The 16,472-nt window shown below is 44.0% G+C and overlaps 1 protein-coding gene across 1 annotated transcript; it reads left to right on the top strand.

Annotated features, from left to right (window-relative positions):
* The first annotated feature begins 227 nt into the window (after positions 1-227).
* On the top strand, positions 228-14,662 carry RLN3 (relaxin 3). Its single transcript, XM_073624153.1, has 2 exons — positions 228-487; positions 14,168-14,662. Exons 1-2 carry the CDS (start codon positions 307-309, stop codon positions 14,455-14,457), a joined length of 471 nt encoding a protein of 156 aa, XP_073480254.1. The 5' UTR covers positions 228-306; the 3' UTR covers positions 14,458-14,662.
* The last annotated feature ends 1,810 nt before the right edge of the window (positions 14,663-16,472 follow it).

The raw sequence follows: 16,472 nt of genomic DNA, 5'->3' as shown, positions 1-16,472 counted from the left end.
CCCGTGCCACCTCCAATGCTGTCCAGCTGAGTTGCGTCCTCTTGTGCATCAGTTGGCGAAGGTGATTTTCTGGATGTGTCAGGGTGATTGCTGCCACTGACGAGCCTTGAATAATTCTCGCTTGATTATCCTTTTGAAAGGTTATCTCTGTTCTCAGGGCTGGTCTGGGGAGGGGGTGGTGGCGAGCGAGGGTCCTTATCTCGTACCTCAGGTCCGCACTGCCTGCCTATAAGAAGGTGGTCAGCAGCAGATGGTTGCTCAGTCTCCCTCCTGCCACCTGTGTGCTCCAAGTAGAGTCCAGCAAGCATGCAGCGCCTGACGCCAGCCCTACTGATGATCCTTTGGTTGTTGGCTTGGCACGGTGGAGCCCACGCCAACGTCCGGGTTCCTGCTTTCGGAGTGAAGCTGTGCGGCAGAGAATTCATACGGGCTGTCATCTTTACGTGCGGAGGGTCCCGATGGAGGAGAAATGAAGCCCTGCAGGCGGGTAAGTATCATTTCACTACTAATATATCATATTATACAATATCAAATTCATCAACTTTCACCCAAAATTTAGTTGTTTTGTTTCTTTAAATATCTGGTAGGTAAGGTAAAATGACTCAAAAACTTCGGATTGAAGCTGCCATTTTTTAAAACTCTAGAGCTAGTTTAGGGATTGACATGTCTTTCGGTGAAGTTGAACAGATTGACACACTGGGGTTGATTTACTAAAACTGGAGAGTGCAAAATCTGGTGCAGCTGTGCATAGAAACCAATCAGCTTCCAGTTTTTTTTTTTTTTTTGTCAAAGCTTTATTGAACAAGCTGATGTTAGAAGCTGATTGGCCACCATGCACAGCTGCACCAGATTATGGGGTTTATAACTGAAGGCAGATCTTAAGTTATCCAAAATTATCATTAGAGCATTCTAGAGCTATAACAAACCCATACCTCCCAACTTTTTGAGATGGGAACGAGGGACACCTATCAGCAAAAGTATGCAGGCATAGGACACACCCCTTGCCACGCCCCCTTAAAGGAGAATTGTACAAAAAGAACAAGATCGGTTAAAACCACAAGTGCTTTTTTTTACCACTACTATTCCTTTATATTGGCTTTTGGAATTTACAAATGCAGCAATTTAGAAATCAGATGAAAGGTTTAGCGCTGGAAAACGCTTTTTGATAAATAAAGAGTGCATTTTATATACAACTATATAGATCAGACCAAAATGAGGGACAAATGAGGAGGAATGAGGGACAGAGGGACATTACTCCAAATCATGGGCAGTCCCTCGAAATCAGGGACAGTTGGGAGCTAACCCACAAGGACTTTTTTTTTACCGCTACAATTCCTTTATATTGGCTTTTAGTAATTTACAAATGCAGCAATTTAGATTTTGGATGAAAGGTTTAGCGCTGGGAAATACTTTTTGAAAGATAAAAAGTGTATTTTTTTTATACAAGTATATAGATCAGACCAAAATGAGAGACAAATGAGGGGGAAAGAGGGACAGAGGGACATTGCTCCAAATCAGGGACAGTCTCTCATAATCAGGGACAGTTGGGAGCTATGGATTATGGGGTCTAAAACTGAAGGCAGATCTTATGTTATCCAATATTATCATTAGAGCTATAACAAACCTTAAAGGCGACCTGTAAGGACCCCACTATAGGGTCTATTTAGAAAGCAGAGAATGTGAATGAGAATGTTCACGAGGCAATCTCTGGTGGAGAATCCTTCACTGCCATTTTGGCCCCTTTCACGCGGACATTCCGATCGGGGTCTGCCTGTCCTCTTTTCAGGCGGACCCGATCGGAGCCTTCATTCTTCTCTATGGAGTGGTGGGTATAAATGGACATGTGTCTGTGTACACCAGGGGTCTCAAACTGGTGGCCCTCCAGCTGTTGCGAAACTACAAGTCCCATCATGCCTCTGCCGGTGGGAGTCATACTTGTAATTGTCAGCCTTGCAATGCCTCCTGGGACTATTCGCAACAGCTGGAGGGTCACCAGTTTGAGACCCCTGGTTTGTACCTTCCTACTTCCGATCAGATAAAAAAGAGACGGACGGGGATCCCCTTCCATCCAGCGGATCAGATGGCAGTCGGGGTGTAAACTGACAGGCGTTCCATTTACATCCGGTTGCCCATAGAGTAGAGCGGTCTGTGTCCGTGTGGATTGAAGCCGCAGTCTGCCCTGTGTGAAAGGGACCTTAAAGCACATGAACTGGGCAGATTCTCCACCATGTTTGCTAAAAGTCACATTCTCTACTTTCCAAACAGAACCTAAAGTGGGGTTCTAACAGGTCCTCTTTAACCGCTTGCCGACCAGCCGCTGTCATTTTACTGCGGCAGGTCAGCACGATCCCGCGAACCGTTGTAGCTATATGTCGGCTCGCGGGATCAGGGATAGCAGGCGCGCGCCCGCTGCACAGCAGGGGTGCCAATGCTGGCGGCCGACGGTCGCGAGCGATCGTGAGTAGGAGACACAGAACAGGGAAGTGTGTGTAAACACACAAATCCCTGTTCTGTTCTGAGAGGAGTGACAGATCTATTAGCTAGGAACCACGATCCTCACTTCCTCTAGTCAGTCCCCTCCCCCTTCAGTTAGAATCATCTCCCAGGGAACACAGTTAACCCCTTGATCTGCCCCCTAGTGTTAACCCCTTCCCTGCCAGTGACATTTTTACAGTAATCAGTGCATTTTTATAGCAGTGATCGCTGTATAAATGCCAATGGTCCCAAAAATGTGTCTAAATTGTCCGATGTTTCTGCCATAATGTCCCAGTCACGATAAAAATCGCAGATCGCTGCCATTACTAGTAAAAAAAAACTAATAATAAAAATGCTATAAATCTATCCCCTATTTTGTAGACGCTATAAATTTTGCGCAAACCAATCAATATATGCTTATTACCAAAAATATGTAGAAGAGTAAATATCGGCCTAAACTGAGAAAAAAATTAGCTTTTTAAAAAAAAAAAAAAGGGGATATTTATTATAGCAAAAAGTATAAAATATTGTGCTTTTTTCAAAATTGTCGCTCTTTTTTTGTTTATAGCGCAAAAAATAAAAACCGCAGAGGTGATCAAATACCACCAAAAGAAAGCTCTATTTGTTGGAAAAAAAGGATATCAATTTTGTTTGGGTGCAGCGTCGCACGACCGCGCAATTGTTAGTTAAAGCTACGCAGCGCCAAATCGCAAAAAATGGCCTGGTCATTCAGCAGCCAAATCTTCCGGGGCTGAAGTGGTTAAAGTAGTATTAAAACAAATGTAATATATTGCAGCTTACCAGTCATTGGATGTGGTGGCTACATTAGTTTTCCTTTTTTAAGTTTTTTTCCCCTTCTGTTTTTACCTTGTGCTTTGGCCAGCAACACACCTCCTGTATTAAAGTGCCTCCGCTCTGGATGAAGGAGCACAGGGGGCACCTTTGCTTTTGACAACAGCATTGTTGGGGGGGGTTGGGTGTGAGGCTGGGTTCACATTATCTTCACATGCGGATCACAGCTGGAGTCTGGTGCGTCCTCGTTCACCGTTTCAGGTCTGATTTCAGCCCGAATCTTTGGCTGAATTTGGACCTGAAACGGACTAAAAAGACACACAGGACTCCTGTGCAATTCACACCGGAGATATGTGAACCAGTTCCATAGAGAGCCGGTCACAATCTCCTGCTATTGCGAATCAGATGCGGGGGAAACCTTCCACCAACTTGCAGGACTAGCATCAATTGAAGACCAAGTCCAGCTAAAATTAAGAAGCTACAACAAACAAGTTTTTCTTTCTTTTGAGATAAGGGTTTTACATGAATGAATAAAATCTGATCATTGTAAGCCCCACAGTCACAGTAAATGGTTTGTCTCATCCCTGTAACTGATACATTTGCAGGAGAGCTTGTTCTGTTGAAAAACAACAGACTTACTGGCTGGATCACCAGGTGGAAATAAAGGAAACAAAGCCTATGTCTATGTACTCATAGGCTTTTATCAGGGTTTAGGGGCTGGTAAACATTCCTCTCCTGACCGCAGAAGAATTGCGTTCAGTAAAGGAATGTTTTGGCAAGAAAATGCAAACGTGGCAAAAATGCGGCAAAAACTGCTTTTTTGGGGCGTTTAGCATTTTTCTGCTGCCAGGAGAATTTCGTTTAGGGGTGGTCAGTGTACATGTAGTCTAAGGATAGGTAAGCTGTAACATAATAAATGTTTGCTTTTGGATTTAATATTGCTTTAAGGCTTGCTATATCTCTACAACACTCTTATGATAAGATTGGATTGGAAGAGATAAGCTCTGCCTTCAAATATCAAGGTACCAGGTCTGTCTACCTGTGGCTTCTATAACAAGCAGTCTAATGCCCCGTACACACTATGAAAAAAATCGGGCGAACGATCAGCTGGTTTTCCTCGATGTTTTCACAGCAAGTCGGAACTGAGAACAGAAATAATGTATTAATATTCTGGTAGGACAAAGGCTCTTTTTTTGATGTTTGTTGTTTCTGATAATGCACAGTCTTTCATATCTGATATTTCTCATAAAAATCATAAAATCATAAAAATCATAAAATCAAAAATCATATGAAAATGGTACACAAACAAAAATTGTTCGTTCTGTTCCCGTACGAGAAAAAGATTGGAGTTTGTCCCTTTGGAAATTCTCGTTTGGAAGGTTGCAATCGGCTGTCGAAAATTGTGTACACACTATACGAAAACTGTACGATCGTTCCTCAGGATGAAACAGTTCGCCCGATTTTCTTATTCTGTAGTGTGTAGGGGGCATTGGGCTCGGTTCACACCTATGCAGTTTGCTTTTGATCGTTTCTGCGGTGCTTTTTGCTGTGTGTTACAAAATTGCGGTAAATCGCAAGCAAAAAATGCACAACATGCTTTTCTGCAGCTTCTCTATTGAAAATCGCAGCAAAAAAAACGCACAACATGCTTTTCTGCAGCTTCTCTATTGAAAATCGCAGCAAAAAAACGCACAACATGCTTTTCTGCAGCTTCTCTATTGAAAATCGCAGCAAAAAAACGCACAACATGCTTTTTCTGCAGCTTCTCTGTTGAAGTCTATTAAACGTTTTGCATTTAAAAAAAGTCTCTGACCCTTTCCAAAAACGCAGTGGCTGCAAAAAAAAAGCATAGATGGGAACGCGTTCATTTAACATGATTTAGGATGGGTTCACATATAAGCACGCAGCGGCTCCCAGCAGGGGTTCGGTGCATCCTCGTTCACCATTTCAGGTCCGATTCCAGCCCGAATTTTTGGCTGAATTTGGACCTGAAATGGACCAAGAGACGTTGTGCAAATCACACTGGAGCCGCTGCGGAGATATGTGAACTGGCTCCATAGAGAGCCAGTCATAATCTCCTGCTGTGCGAGTTGGATGCACATCCATTTGGCACTAGTGTGAACCCAGACTAAACAAAAAGCACTCAAAAACCGCCTAGGTGCGAACCAAGCCTAATACTTCCTGATGGGTTTTCATTAGGGTTGCACCGATACTAGTATTGCTGCCGATGCCGAGTATTTGCACAAGTATCGATACTCGTGCAAATGCACCAATACCTGAAACCGATACTCTCAGGCTCGGTTCTTTGAGCTGTCAGTGGGTCTCCCCAGTGTTAAAAAAATCCAGTAATTGGAGCTATTAAAAAAAAAAAAAAAAGCAGCCGGCAATGTTTATGAACAACACTGCTCAGCCCTGAAACACTAATAAAAACAAAAACACTAATAAAAACAAAAATAAAAACAACAGAAACATTGTTTCTTTTTGTATCTTTCCGTTTCTTCATCTGCAGATCAAAGGCATGAACAAATGTTCCTCTGTTTAACCCCTTATTAACCCTTAATTTACTCTAATCAGCCTTAATTAACTCCCTATTCTCCTCCATTTAATTATTATTTTCTTGCTTTTTTTTTTTTTTTTTTAACGTCTATTTTATAAACGATAAACAATTAAAACTTTTTTTTTTGTTTGCTTTGTTAGTGAATATTTTCACACATATATATATATATATATTAACATATATTTACACATTTCACATTGAAAAAGCGCTAAATTAAAAAAAAATCAATTTATTTCATTTGTAAATAACTTTTGAATGCTTTGTACCATTGCTGACAGCTGAAGTTAAAATAAAACAGTTGCGGTAGGTATCGGTAATTGGTATAAAAAAAAGCGAGTACTAAAAAAAAAAAAATATCGGTACTTTTATGCCCTGTACACACGATCGGACATTCCGACCATGGATTTTTTCCGACAGATGTTGGCTCAAACTTGTCTTGCATACACACGGTCACACAAAGTTGTCGGAAAATCCGATCGCTCTGAACGCGGTGACATAAAACACGTACGTCGGGACTATAAACGGGGCAGTAGCCAATAGCTTTCAACTCTTAATTTATTCTGAGCATGCGTGGCACTTTGTGCGTCGGATTTGTGTACACACGATCGGAATTTAACTGATCGGATTTTGTTGGCGGAAAATTTTATAGCCTGCTCTCAAACTTTGTGTGTTGGAAATTCCGACGGAAAAAGTCCGATGGAGCCCACACATGATCGGAATTTCTGCCAACAAAATCCGATCGCAGTTTTTCCGTCGGAAAAAACGTGTGTACAGGGCATTTCTCGTTGTAAAAAAAAATAGTTATCGGTTCATCCCTAGTTTTCATCCTATGGAAAATCCAGCAGGAGTAGTGACTCCAAGGCTTAGGTCCCAGCTGGAAAATGCAAGAGAAAGATAGGGCTTCCGGAGTGCTTGACAGATAGGGGAGTGCCAATGAGTGATTTTCCAGCATCTACTTAACACTGAAATATCTATTTGAATGAACTGGCTCTTCAATTAAAGTGGATCTCAACCCAAGAACAAAATGTATTATATTGCAGCTTACCAATGATGTAGACAAGGTGGATGCATTCGTTTTCTCTTTTACAGGCTTTTTTCTCCTTATTGTCACCTCACTCACTGTACTGCATCTATGGAGGAGCAGCGTTGTCACTCTAAAAAGGAAGTGTGTGAGAACAATAGAACACCTTCCCCTCTCCACATCTCCACCTATAGGATGGGGTTGGGCGTTGTTCTTTAGTCCTAACATGCCAGAGAGGGAGATGACAGGGAGGAAGGAGGGGGGAGAGAGGAGAGCAGAGCAGGGCTGCGTATGACGGAGGGACGCACTTTGACCATGGTGATCAGGGTGGAGCAGCCCTGGTTATCGTGGTCTGTTTAGAGAGGCCATACAGGAAGTGGCAGATTCAGGGTTTTTTTTGTTTTTTTTACAGTTTAGAGGGGGGCAGATTACATAGCACAAGCACTGTGCTGTTTAATCTGCTTTAATGGACCAGGATCTGTATTTTTTTGGGGGGGTTAACAAACACTTTAAGTGTAAATGTGAGATCTGAGGTATTTTTGATCCCAGATCTCACATGATGGGTTTTACTTCCTCTTTGTTCCCTGCAAAGTAAAAGCATAATGGGCTAGTATTAGGGTGACCACATTTCCAAACTGCAATTCAGGGACACCCCCCCCCCAGCATGCACTGGTCGGTGATGTCACAAGGAGGCAGTGCCACAATGTGATGTTGCTGGGTGGCCCTGCCCCTTACCTATTTAAGAAATGTCACTCAGCTTACAAAGCAGATGGACGTGCTCAAAGGCCTAGTGGGGTTTTTTGTTTGGGGTCGGTCAGAGAATGTGGACATACTACGTGAGCGGGTCAGAGACTGTGGGCATACTACAGGAGACGGTCAGAGACTGTGGGCATACTACAGGAGACAGTCAGAGACTGCGGGCATACTACAGGAGACAGTCAGAGACTGCGGGCATACTACAGGAGACAGTCAGAGACTGTGGGCATACTACAGGAGACAGTCAGAGACTGCGGGCATACTACAGGAGACGGTCAGAGACTGCGGGCATACTACAGGAGATGGTCAGGGACTGCAGACATGCTACAGGAGACAGAGACTGCAGCCATACTACAGGAGAAGGTCAGAGACTGCAGCCGTACTACAGGAGACAGTCAGAGACTGCAGACATACTACGGGAGACAGTCAGAGACTGCAAACATAATACAGGAGATGGTCAGAGACTCCAGACATACTACAGGAGACAGTCAGAGACTGCAGACCTACTACAGGAGACAGTCAGAGACTGCAGACCTACTACAGGAGACAGTCAGAGACTGCAGACCTACTACAGGAGATGGTCAGAGACTGCAGACTAACTACAGGAGACATTCAGAGACTGCAGACATACTACAGGAGACATTCAGAGACTGCAGACATACTACAGGAGACATTCAGAGACTGCAGACATACTACAGGAGATGGTCAGAGACTGCAGACATACTACAGGAGATGGTCAGAGACTGCAAACTAACTACAGGAGACATTCAGAGACTGCAGACATACTACAGGAGATAGTCAGAGACTACAGACTACAGACATAGTACAGGAGACGATGGTGTTCTCTACATGGTTAACCCTTTCACTTAGGATTTTGTTGTGCTATACAGTTCATCAGATCAGCCTGCAGGGGCACTCTAAGGGAGAGCAGCACATCTTTTAATACTGTATCTGACACTGGCTGGCCAGATGTGGGAAAAGCAGCTATAGGGTCTGAGAGAGGCCTGGGTTCTGCAGAATCTGCTCCTACCTCACCCTGCATGGCATCCTCACCTGAGGAGGATGGATTACTGATAGGTTTAGACTTTGCTGGGCTTGAGAAGGTAGGAGTGGATGTACCTGAGCCATTTGTGTCACCAGCGGCGGCCAGGCTGGCTGAGGGAGAAGCTGCAGAGGCATACACTAGAGGGCCGGCCGCGGACCGAGTAACAGCTGCCGCCATCTTGCCGAGGCTCTCAGGAGACCAGTGGAAGGAAGCCCGAGAGCTGACAGGGTTGAGGCACTTGTTTCTTTCGTCAGGTGGACTCGGAGGCGCGCTGCTCAGACGTAGGGTGCCCACTGCCAACTTGTCAGCTGACGTCACTAGTTGCTAGACGCGGGGCGGCCCTAGCCTAGCAACCAGTTTGGCAAATGATTATCAGGGTGGCGGACTGGCGGTGTGTTTTTTTTTTTTCATTCCGGGACACTGTATTGTCACGGAATGAAGGTGCCCAGGACACGGGACAAAAATCAGAATAAGGGACAATCCCGGGCAATCCGGGACACGTGGGCACCCTAGCTAGTATGTATCACATACTAGCCCATAATGTGCCACTTACCTGCAGAAGAAGCCCGCGATGTCACCGCTGTCCCCGCTGTGTGGTCGCGTCCATCTTCAACCCCTCTTTTTTCCAGGGCCGTGGACTCCGGCTCTGTTCCTAGCCAGAGTAGCATGACGTCACTCCCGCACATGCGCACGGGAGCCGACGGTCATGACACGGGCATTATAGAAACGGCACGATGACGTTGGCGCAAGCGTATATGGCGAATATCTCCTAAACCATACAGCTTTAGGAGATATTTCCAGTACCTACAGGTAAGCCTTATTATAGGCTTACCTGTAGGGAAAAGTGGTTGTACAGGGTTTGCGCGCAGATGCGAACGCATAAGTAAGTCGCGTCCGCATATGAAAACGGTGTTCAAACCACACATGTGAGGTATCGCCATGATAGTTAGAGCGAGAGCAATAATTCTAGAACTCGACCTCCTCTGTATCACAAAACTGGTAACCTGTAGAAATTTTTAAATATCGCCTATGGAGATTTTAAGGGTCAAAGTTTGTCGCCATTCCATGAGTGGGTGCAATTTTGAAGCGTGACATGCTGGGTATCAATTTACTCAGTGTAACATTATCTTTCACAATATAAAAAAAAATTGGGCTAACTTTACTGTTGTCTTAATTTTTAATTCAAAGAAGTGTATTTTTTCCCAAAAAAACACGCGTGTGTGTATACAGTGTGTATGAATGTGTATATGTGTGTTTATATACAGTGTGTATGTATATGTATATGTTTGTGTATGTATATGTGTGTGTGTATATATACAGTGTGTATGTATATGTATGTGTATATACAAAGTGTATGTATATATGTGTGTGTATATACAGTATATAAAAAATATAGGGCAGTAGAGCAGTGGACGATGTCAGTAAGGCAGAGGTTGGTGTCAGTAGAGCAATGGACAGTGTCAGTAGTTTATTTTTATAATTTTTTTAATATAACTTTTTTACAATTTTTATTATTTTTTGCAATGATTTATTATTATTATTATTTATTTATTTTTACATTTTTTTTAAGCCCTTATGAGGGGCTTTGGTGAAATATCAGGGGTCTAAACAGACCGTTGATGTCTCACTTTTGAGACAGAGAAAGAGATTCCCCAGTCCCTTTCTCTGTAGTCAAGCAGCAGGGGGAATCTGCGCAGCACAGCATGATTAGGGTGTGCCCAGGAACACCTGGCACACCCTGTGCGCACGCCTATGCTGATGGGTATGTGGAGCCCGAGAAACATGCCGAGGGTGCACGTGGGAGAACTGACACAAGTGGGGGTGTGTAGAAGTGATGCGGCAGCTGCAAAGCCCAGGGATCGCTGCCACCTGACAGCCAACAGTCATACTCCCAAGATCTGCAGCCCACTACGTATGGTGGTGGCAGTAAAAGGGTTAAATGGAAACAACGCTCATCAGAACTGTGCTCCTGCCCTGTTATCCTGTCATATGGGCTTCCAATCGGTGGTTACACATCCATGGTTGACTGTTGTCACCATCGGGAAACCCCGCCCTGAGAAGTGTCACGCAGCCCCCTCTCTAATACACATAGACAGGAAGTGACTGCAAAGAGGATGTAATAGATTAGTGGCACTGAAATGCTTTAAAAGATGAAAGAAAAAAAAAAAAGCCCAGCAATTGTTTCTGACACACAGTGTTTTACTAAACTAAATGTCACCCAGCTGAGGATTTACATCTTACTTTAAGCCAGGAAGATGATATAATAGAATTTTCTGATGAGAAAGATATTTTGTGTGATAAGATGATTTCGGGTTAATATCGGCACGCAATGTTCTCTCAGTATTAACCAAGAGTTAGTCATCTCAGTTGCATAAGTACAACCACAAAAAAAACAACGTCATGAAAATGCAGACACAATTACGATTCCTGTACTTGCTTTACGCAGGTTTAGCCTATTTTTCTCTTTATTAACCATCCCAGCACCAGTGCTGTCCATTTACATGTAACTCCACCCAGGAAGGTGCCTAGGCTAATGGCTGTGTGAGGCAAGCGTTTTTGAAACCCTCAAAAGAACCAAGCCTGTGCGTGTGTGACTGCTGCAGCTCTTAGATAGGGAGCTTAGCAATTGTGTGATGTCTCCTGCATTTATCATCGCGTGGCAATGCATGACAATGAAAATCCCATTACTCTCTGTGGTTCCCATTCACGCCAATGCAACATGGTGCAGTGAAAATTTTTGAAAAGGCTTTGTTGTTTTTTTGTTTTGTTTTTTTGGTGCAGCATAGCCAGTTTTTGGCCCCATAGATTTCAATGGGAGCGCATGAAAAATGAATGTACATGTGTTTTTGGCAGGGGTTTGTGCCTAAAAAACAACCTTCTCCTACAAATAAAATGCAATCATGTAAAATGCGCCACAAAAAAAATGCATGGTCTATGCTTTCACCATGCTCAGTGTTAAGCCTGGTACGTGCTTTTCGTTCAACGCTTATCCCCCCCTGCCAGAACAACCTGGTCAGCACTCTCAGTCATTGGCTCAGAGCACTGATCTGATGCCAATTGGCAGACCTTTTTTCAGTCATGCCACTTCTGTTGGACCTCCCGCCGTACAGATATTTGGCCCGTGTGTAAAGGGCTTTACTGAGCTGCACATGGACACTTCAACATCAGTACCACTAGACAATTGTGCCTCCCTGAAACAGTTTCACTGCTTCAACTTGTCTCATGGAAGGCATGGCTCTGATTCGACCCAAAACTTTTTTGTTGGGATATCGTGGGGAAATGTTAGAACCTACTGACTGTGTTCTTCTTAGTAAGATATTCCACAGGTTCCTGTCCAGGTGACTCTGCATGAAGTTAATTGTCATAGGAGACATGGACAGCAATAAAAACCTGACAGATGGGTATGACCACGAAGATACCTCATAACTTTCTAGGCAATATACAACCCAAAAAGTTAGGCACCAGCCGACCCCAGTGATTAAGGTTGATATATGCCACCATCTTGACTACAGCAAAATCAACAGATCAGGTAGCACCCCTGGAAGCGATTATGGGCCCCAAGAGGTCAAGTAGGCTGACATTTCACCACATGGCTGTGTTCTTGGCATGTGGTAGGGCTATGAAACATTGTGCGCCACTTTAGACATGCTCATTGCCCATTCCAATGAAAGGAGAGGGGGCTAGGGCTCTGGATACCCAAAGCACAGAACAGACTACAAACCCCATTCCCAGCTATACAGAACATGGACCTTTAAGCCATGACTTTTAAGCCATCTTGTAGACCTTGGCTGGTAAGCAGATTGATTTATTCTCTTTCCCATATGGGTTACCAGTCTCCCATCAAGGCTCCAGCTTCAGGTAGCTTTCCGGGACACCAACCCTTCTACCCTGGCATTCCGATCTGAGACCAGCTTCCCCTCCTTCCAGGCAAGGCAAGCTTAAGACCTAAACCTAGACCTAGAAGGATGAACACCTTTCCCTCAGATCTGCTGTTGTAAAGGCTACCCCCTTTTTTTCTATATTTTTTTTTTCTCTTCTTCAATTTATTGTTTGATCAAGACTCTTCTATAAATCGCTGCTGGATGTTCCCCCTCTGATCGGCAGCTTTCTGGTGTGGCGATCCTCAGTCTGGTTTTGAACTGTACCGAATTTGGATCCCACTGGACTGGACATTGCAGGGATAGCTTTGAAATGACCTTTAGGCACCGAGTTCCACGTGGGGCACTTTCCAGACTCTGTTCAGGTAAAAATCAGGTTCAGAGCCATTGGCATCGCCTCTATGGTTGCCTGTCTCTGAATACTTACTGAGTAAATAGGCCAGTCAGGCCAAGCACCCAGAGCTTCCATTATTTCCTCATTTCCCGATAGCTCTGCTGTGGAAGGGGTTAAAGGGTTAGTTCACCTTTCTATACTTTTCCCAAAAAAATCCCCCATGCTTTTTCTCACTAGTTAGCAGACTGAGGAAGACAGCAGCACTGAAGCAGCCCCTCTCCAGGCCAGGGCCTAAGGGGAACAAAGGCATCTTCGCATGGTCAACCCAAGTATTTATACCCTTCCTCAGCATGCACCACTGACAACAAACTTCCTAGTGGTAGCCTTGAAAGGACATAAATATCCTTATAGGGTTTGGGTAGGTGTCCAGATCTATTATTTCTTCCCACTCTATAACCGGGGGGCACTCCTTGGTAGAAGGTAGAAGTAGACAATCACACTGGGTCTAGGAAAGGCCAGACAAAGACAGATCAACTGAGCTAAAGCTGAATACAACCAAGCAGAACTAAATTTAGGGGGACATCCCTGCTTTAGGCAGGGTAGCCTCAATCACTTTTGATGTCTTTGTATAGTTTTACTTCCGTAACCTATACCTGATAATTAGGGATCTTCATATTGCCTGACGATATGTACCTCTGATTTTTCGGGTTTGATTTTATTGTTTGTAAAATTTGTCAAAAATGTATTGAAACAGAAAAATCTGACAGATGTTCTAACCCCCGGTGCCCAACTGAGACTCAAGGGTCATATGCGGCCCTGTAGTACTTGATGTGTGGCCCTCGAACCTCAGCAGTCAGTAATGGGAGCATGGACTTGTAAAGGGCTTGTCATGGTAGTATTCTTTATCAGTCTCATGTGTCCAGTCTCCGAACACCTCTGGATCATGCCTATTCACTCTGACCGTGTCCTGTAATATTTGTGCCAAGCCTTCTGTAGTGTGACTGAAGTAAATGGTACCAGAAATATGATATTAAACCATGTTGCCTTCCAACAGTGACATATAGTGAATATTATGTGCAGCACCTTGATAACATTGGGGACACAGAAAACATTACAGCCTGACAAAGAGTTGGAACCTTTCTCATGCATATAAAACTTTTAGCTGAAGTGCTCCTTTATCAGGAAAACAATGATTAGTATGTCAGTTGATTTAATGAAGTGCTTTTCATCTGACTACATGACTTCTGTTTTATGACATGTGACATTGTGCTATTTATGTGGAGGCTCATATTGTGTCTATGTATTCCAGGGGACCTCACGGAGATATATGGGAACTTAGGTTCCACCGATGTAGACTCAGGAGAAGAAGAGGTGTTTAGCGAATGGACAAACAACTTGCGCCCACACAACGGTGACATCATGGACTATGGAGCCCCCCAGAGCTGGAGAGAACCATCTGTTGGAAGACATGGGGTAGCACCATCATCAGATGACTCCCTCAGGGTGGTGGAGAGGAGGGGAAGGGAAGCGGCATTGGGTTTGTCCAACACATGCTGTAAATGGGGGTGCAGTAAGAGCCAGATTAGCTCACTGTGTTAAAGAGAGGAGGCAGCCACCATCTTGATGATGCCATCACAGAGTGAGGGACAGGTCACATATATTGTGGCACACGTTGTGATGGGAATGTACAGTGTATGTATTTTTATTCCTGCATGAGTGGAAGTGTCAGTAAATTTATTGACAATAAAGTCAAACTATGTACAGTAAGTAATCTGTGAAATAAACATTTTCAAACACTTTCAAATTGAATTAGCTGTTTGTTTCAGTTTTTTACTACTTCATAACACATACACTTCCTACAGACACGATAATTAGACATTAGGCATACAGGAGGTGTACAGGAGAAGCATACCAATAAAAATACGAGTATATTGTGGTTTATCAGATGGGATGAGTAGTCCACAGGAAAGTTTAAATCAGGCAGGATTAATGTGTACAGGAAGACAATTCAAAGGCAGGATGGGGATTGTACAGGAAATCAGTTATTAGGTAGAATGAGTAGTGTACAGAAGAAAATGTTTCAGGAAGGTAGGCTAGAGTACCTGACTTTTCCCATTTGTATTGCCCTTTTAAAAGTATGTAAAATCTCTAGGCACCCCAGTCTAAAATGTAAAAAAATATAAATGTTACTTTTTGATGGGAAACCTGAGCCTGGGACAATGCACACACTTGCCTTCATGAAATTAACTATGTGTGTCTATGTGTGTATGGGGCTTTAGGCAGGATGGGTAGTGTAGGGCAAGACCATGATCAAGTAGGATAGGCAGTGTACAGGATGACCAATATCATTCAAGATGGGTATTGTACAAGAAGACAATGTTGAGGTTGGATAGGTAGTGTATAGGATGACCATGATTAGATAGGATATATAGTGTACAGGATGACCATTATTAGGCAAGATAAGTAGTGTACAGAAAGAGGATGATCAGGTACAATGAGATCACTCTGCCCAACAGAGCAGCAAAGGGGCCGAAGTTGGGTGCTGAAATAAGTGTTCCAGCAGCTGGCAAGCAATGGGACACAGCCCAGACCTGTAGGACATCGAGAATGTGTGAGGTTCCCAGAACAGTCCCCCAGAATCTGATACTGTTGGAGGTTAAGCCACTTCTCAGCTACTCTATTATAGTGTATAGGAAGACCAGGATCAGGCAAGATAGGTATAAGTATACAGGAAGATCAGGTTAAATAAACAGGAAGACAATGATCTGGCAGGTTGGGTAGTGCACAGGGCGGCAATGATTGGGCAAGTTGGGTAGTACACAGGAAGACCAGGATCAGACAGGTTGGGAAGTGCACAGGAAGACAAGGATCAGACAGGTTGGGAAGTGCACAAGAAGACAGGGATCAGACAGGTTGGGTAGTACATAGGAAGATAAGGATCAGACAGGTTGGGTAGTACATAGGAAGATAAGGATCAGACAGGTTGGGTAGTACATAGGAAGATAAGGATCAGACAGGTTGGGTAGTACACAGGAAGATAAGGATCAGACAGGTTGGGTAGTACATAGGAAGATAAGGATCAGACAGGTTGGGAAGTGCACAAGAAGACAAGGATCAGACAGGTTGGGTAGTGCACGGGAAGATAAGGATCAGACAGGTTGGGTAGTGCACAGGAAGACAAGGATCAGACAGGTTGGGTAGTACATGGGAAGATAAGGATCAGACAGGTTGGGTAGTACACAGGAAGATAAGGATCAGACAGGTTGGGTAGTACACAGGAAGACAATGATCAGACAGGTTGGTTAGTACACAGGAAGATAAGGATCAGACAGGTTGGGTAGTACATGGGAAGATAAGGATCAGACAGGTTGGGTAGTGCACAGGAAGACAATGATCAGACAGGTTGGTTAGTACACAGGAAGATAAGGATCAGACAGGTTGGGTAGTACACAGGAAGATAAGGATCAGACAGGTTGGGTAGTGCACAGGAAGATAAGGATCAGACAGGCTGGGTAGTGCAAAGGAAGATAAGGATCAGACAGGTTGGGTAGTACACAGGAAGATAAGGATCAGACAGGTTGGGTAGTGCACAGGAAGATAAGGATCAGACAGGT

This window comes from Aquarana catesbeiana, linkage group LG03 (assembly GCF_042186555.1).
Source record: "Aquarana catesbeiana isolate 2022-GZ linkage group LG03, ASM4218655v1, whole genome shotgun sequence".
NCBI lineage: Eukaryota > Metazoa > Chordata > Amphibia > Anura > Ranidae > Aquarana > Aquarana catesbeiana.
Note: the sequence above shows the minus strand (reverse complement) of the source record. Positions and strands in the feature narration are given on the sequence as shown.

Bases quoted from the DNA above. Each gene is read 5' to 3' on its own strand.
- RLN3 (XM_073624153.1), top strand. From the start codon at position 307: ATGCAGCGCCTGACGCCAGCCCTACTGATGATCCTTTGGTTGTTGGCT. The intron at 488-14,167 runs GTAAGTATCATT...TATGTATTCCAG, and splicing joins AAATGAAGCCCTGCAGGCGG to GGGACCTCACGGAGATATAT.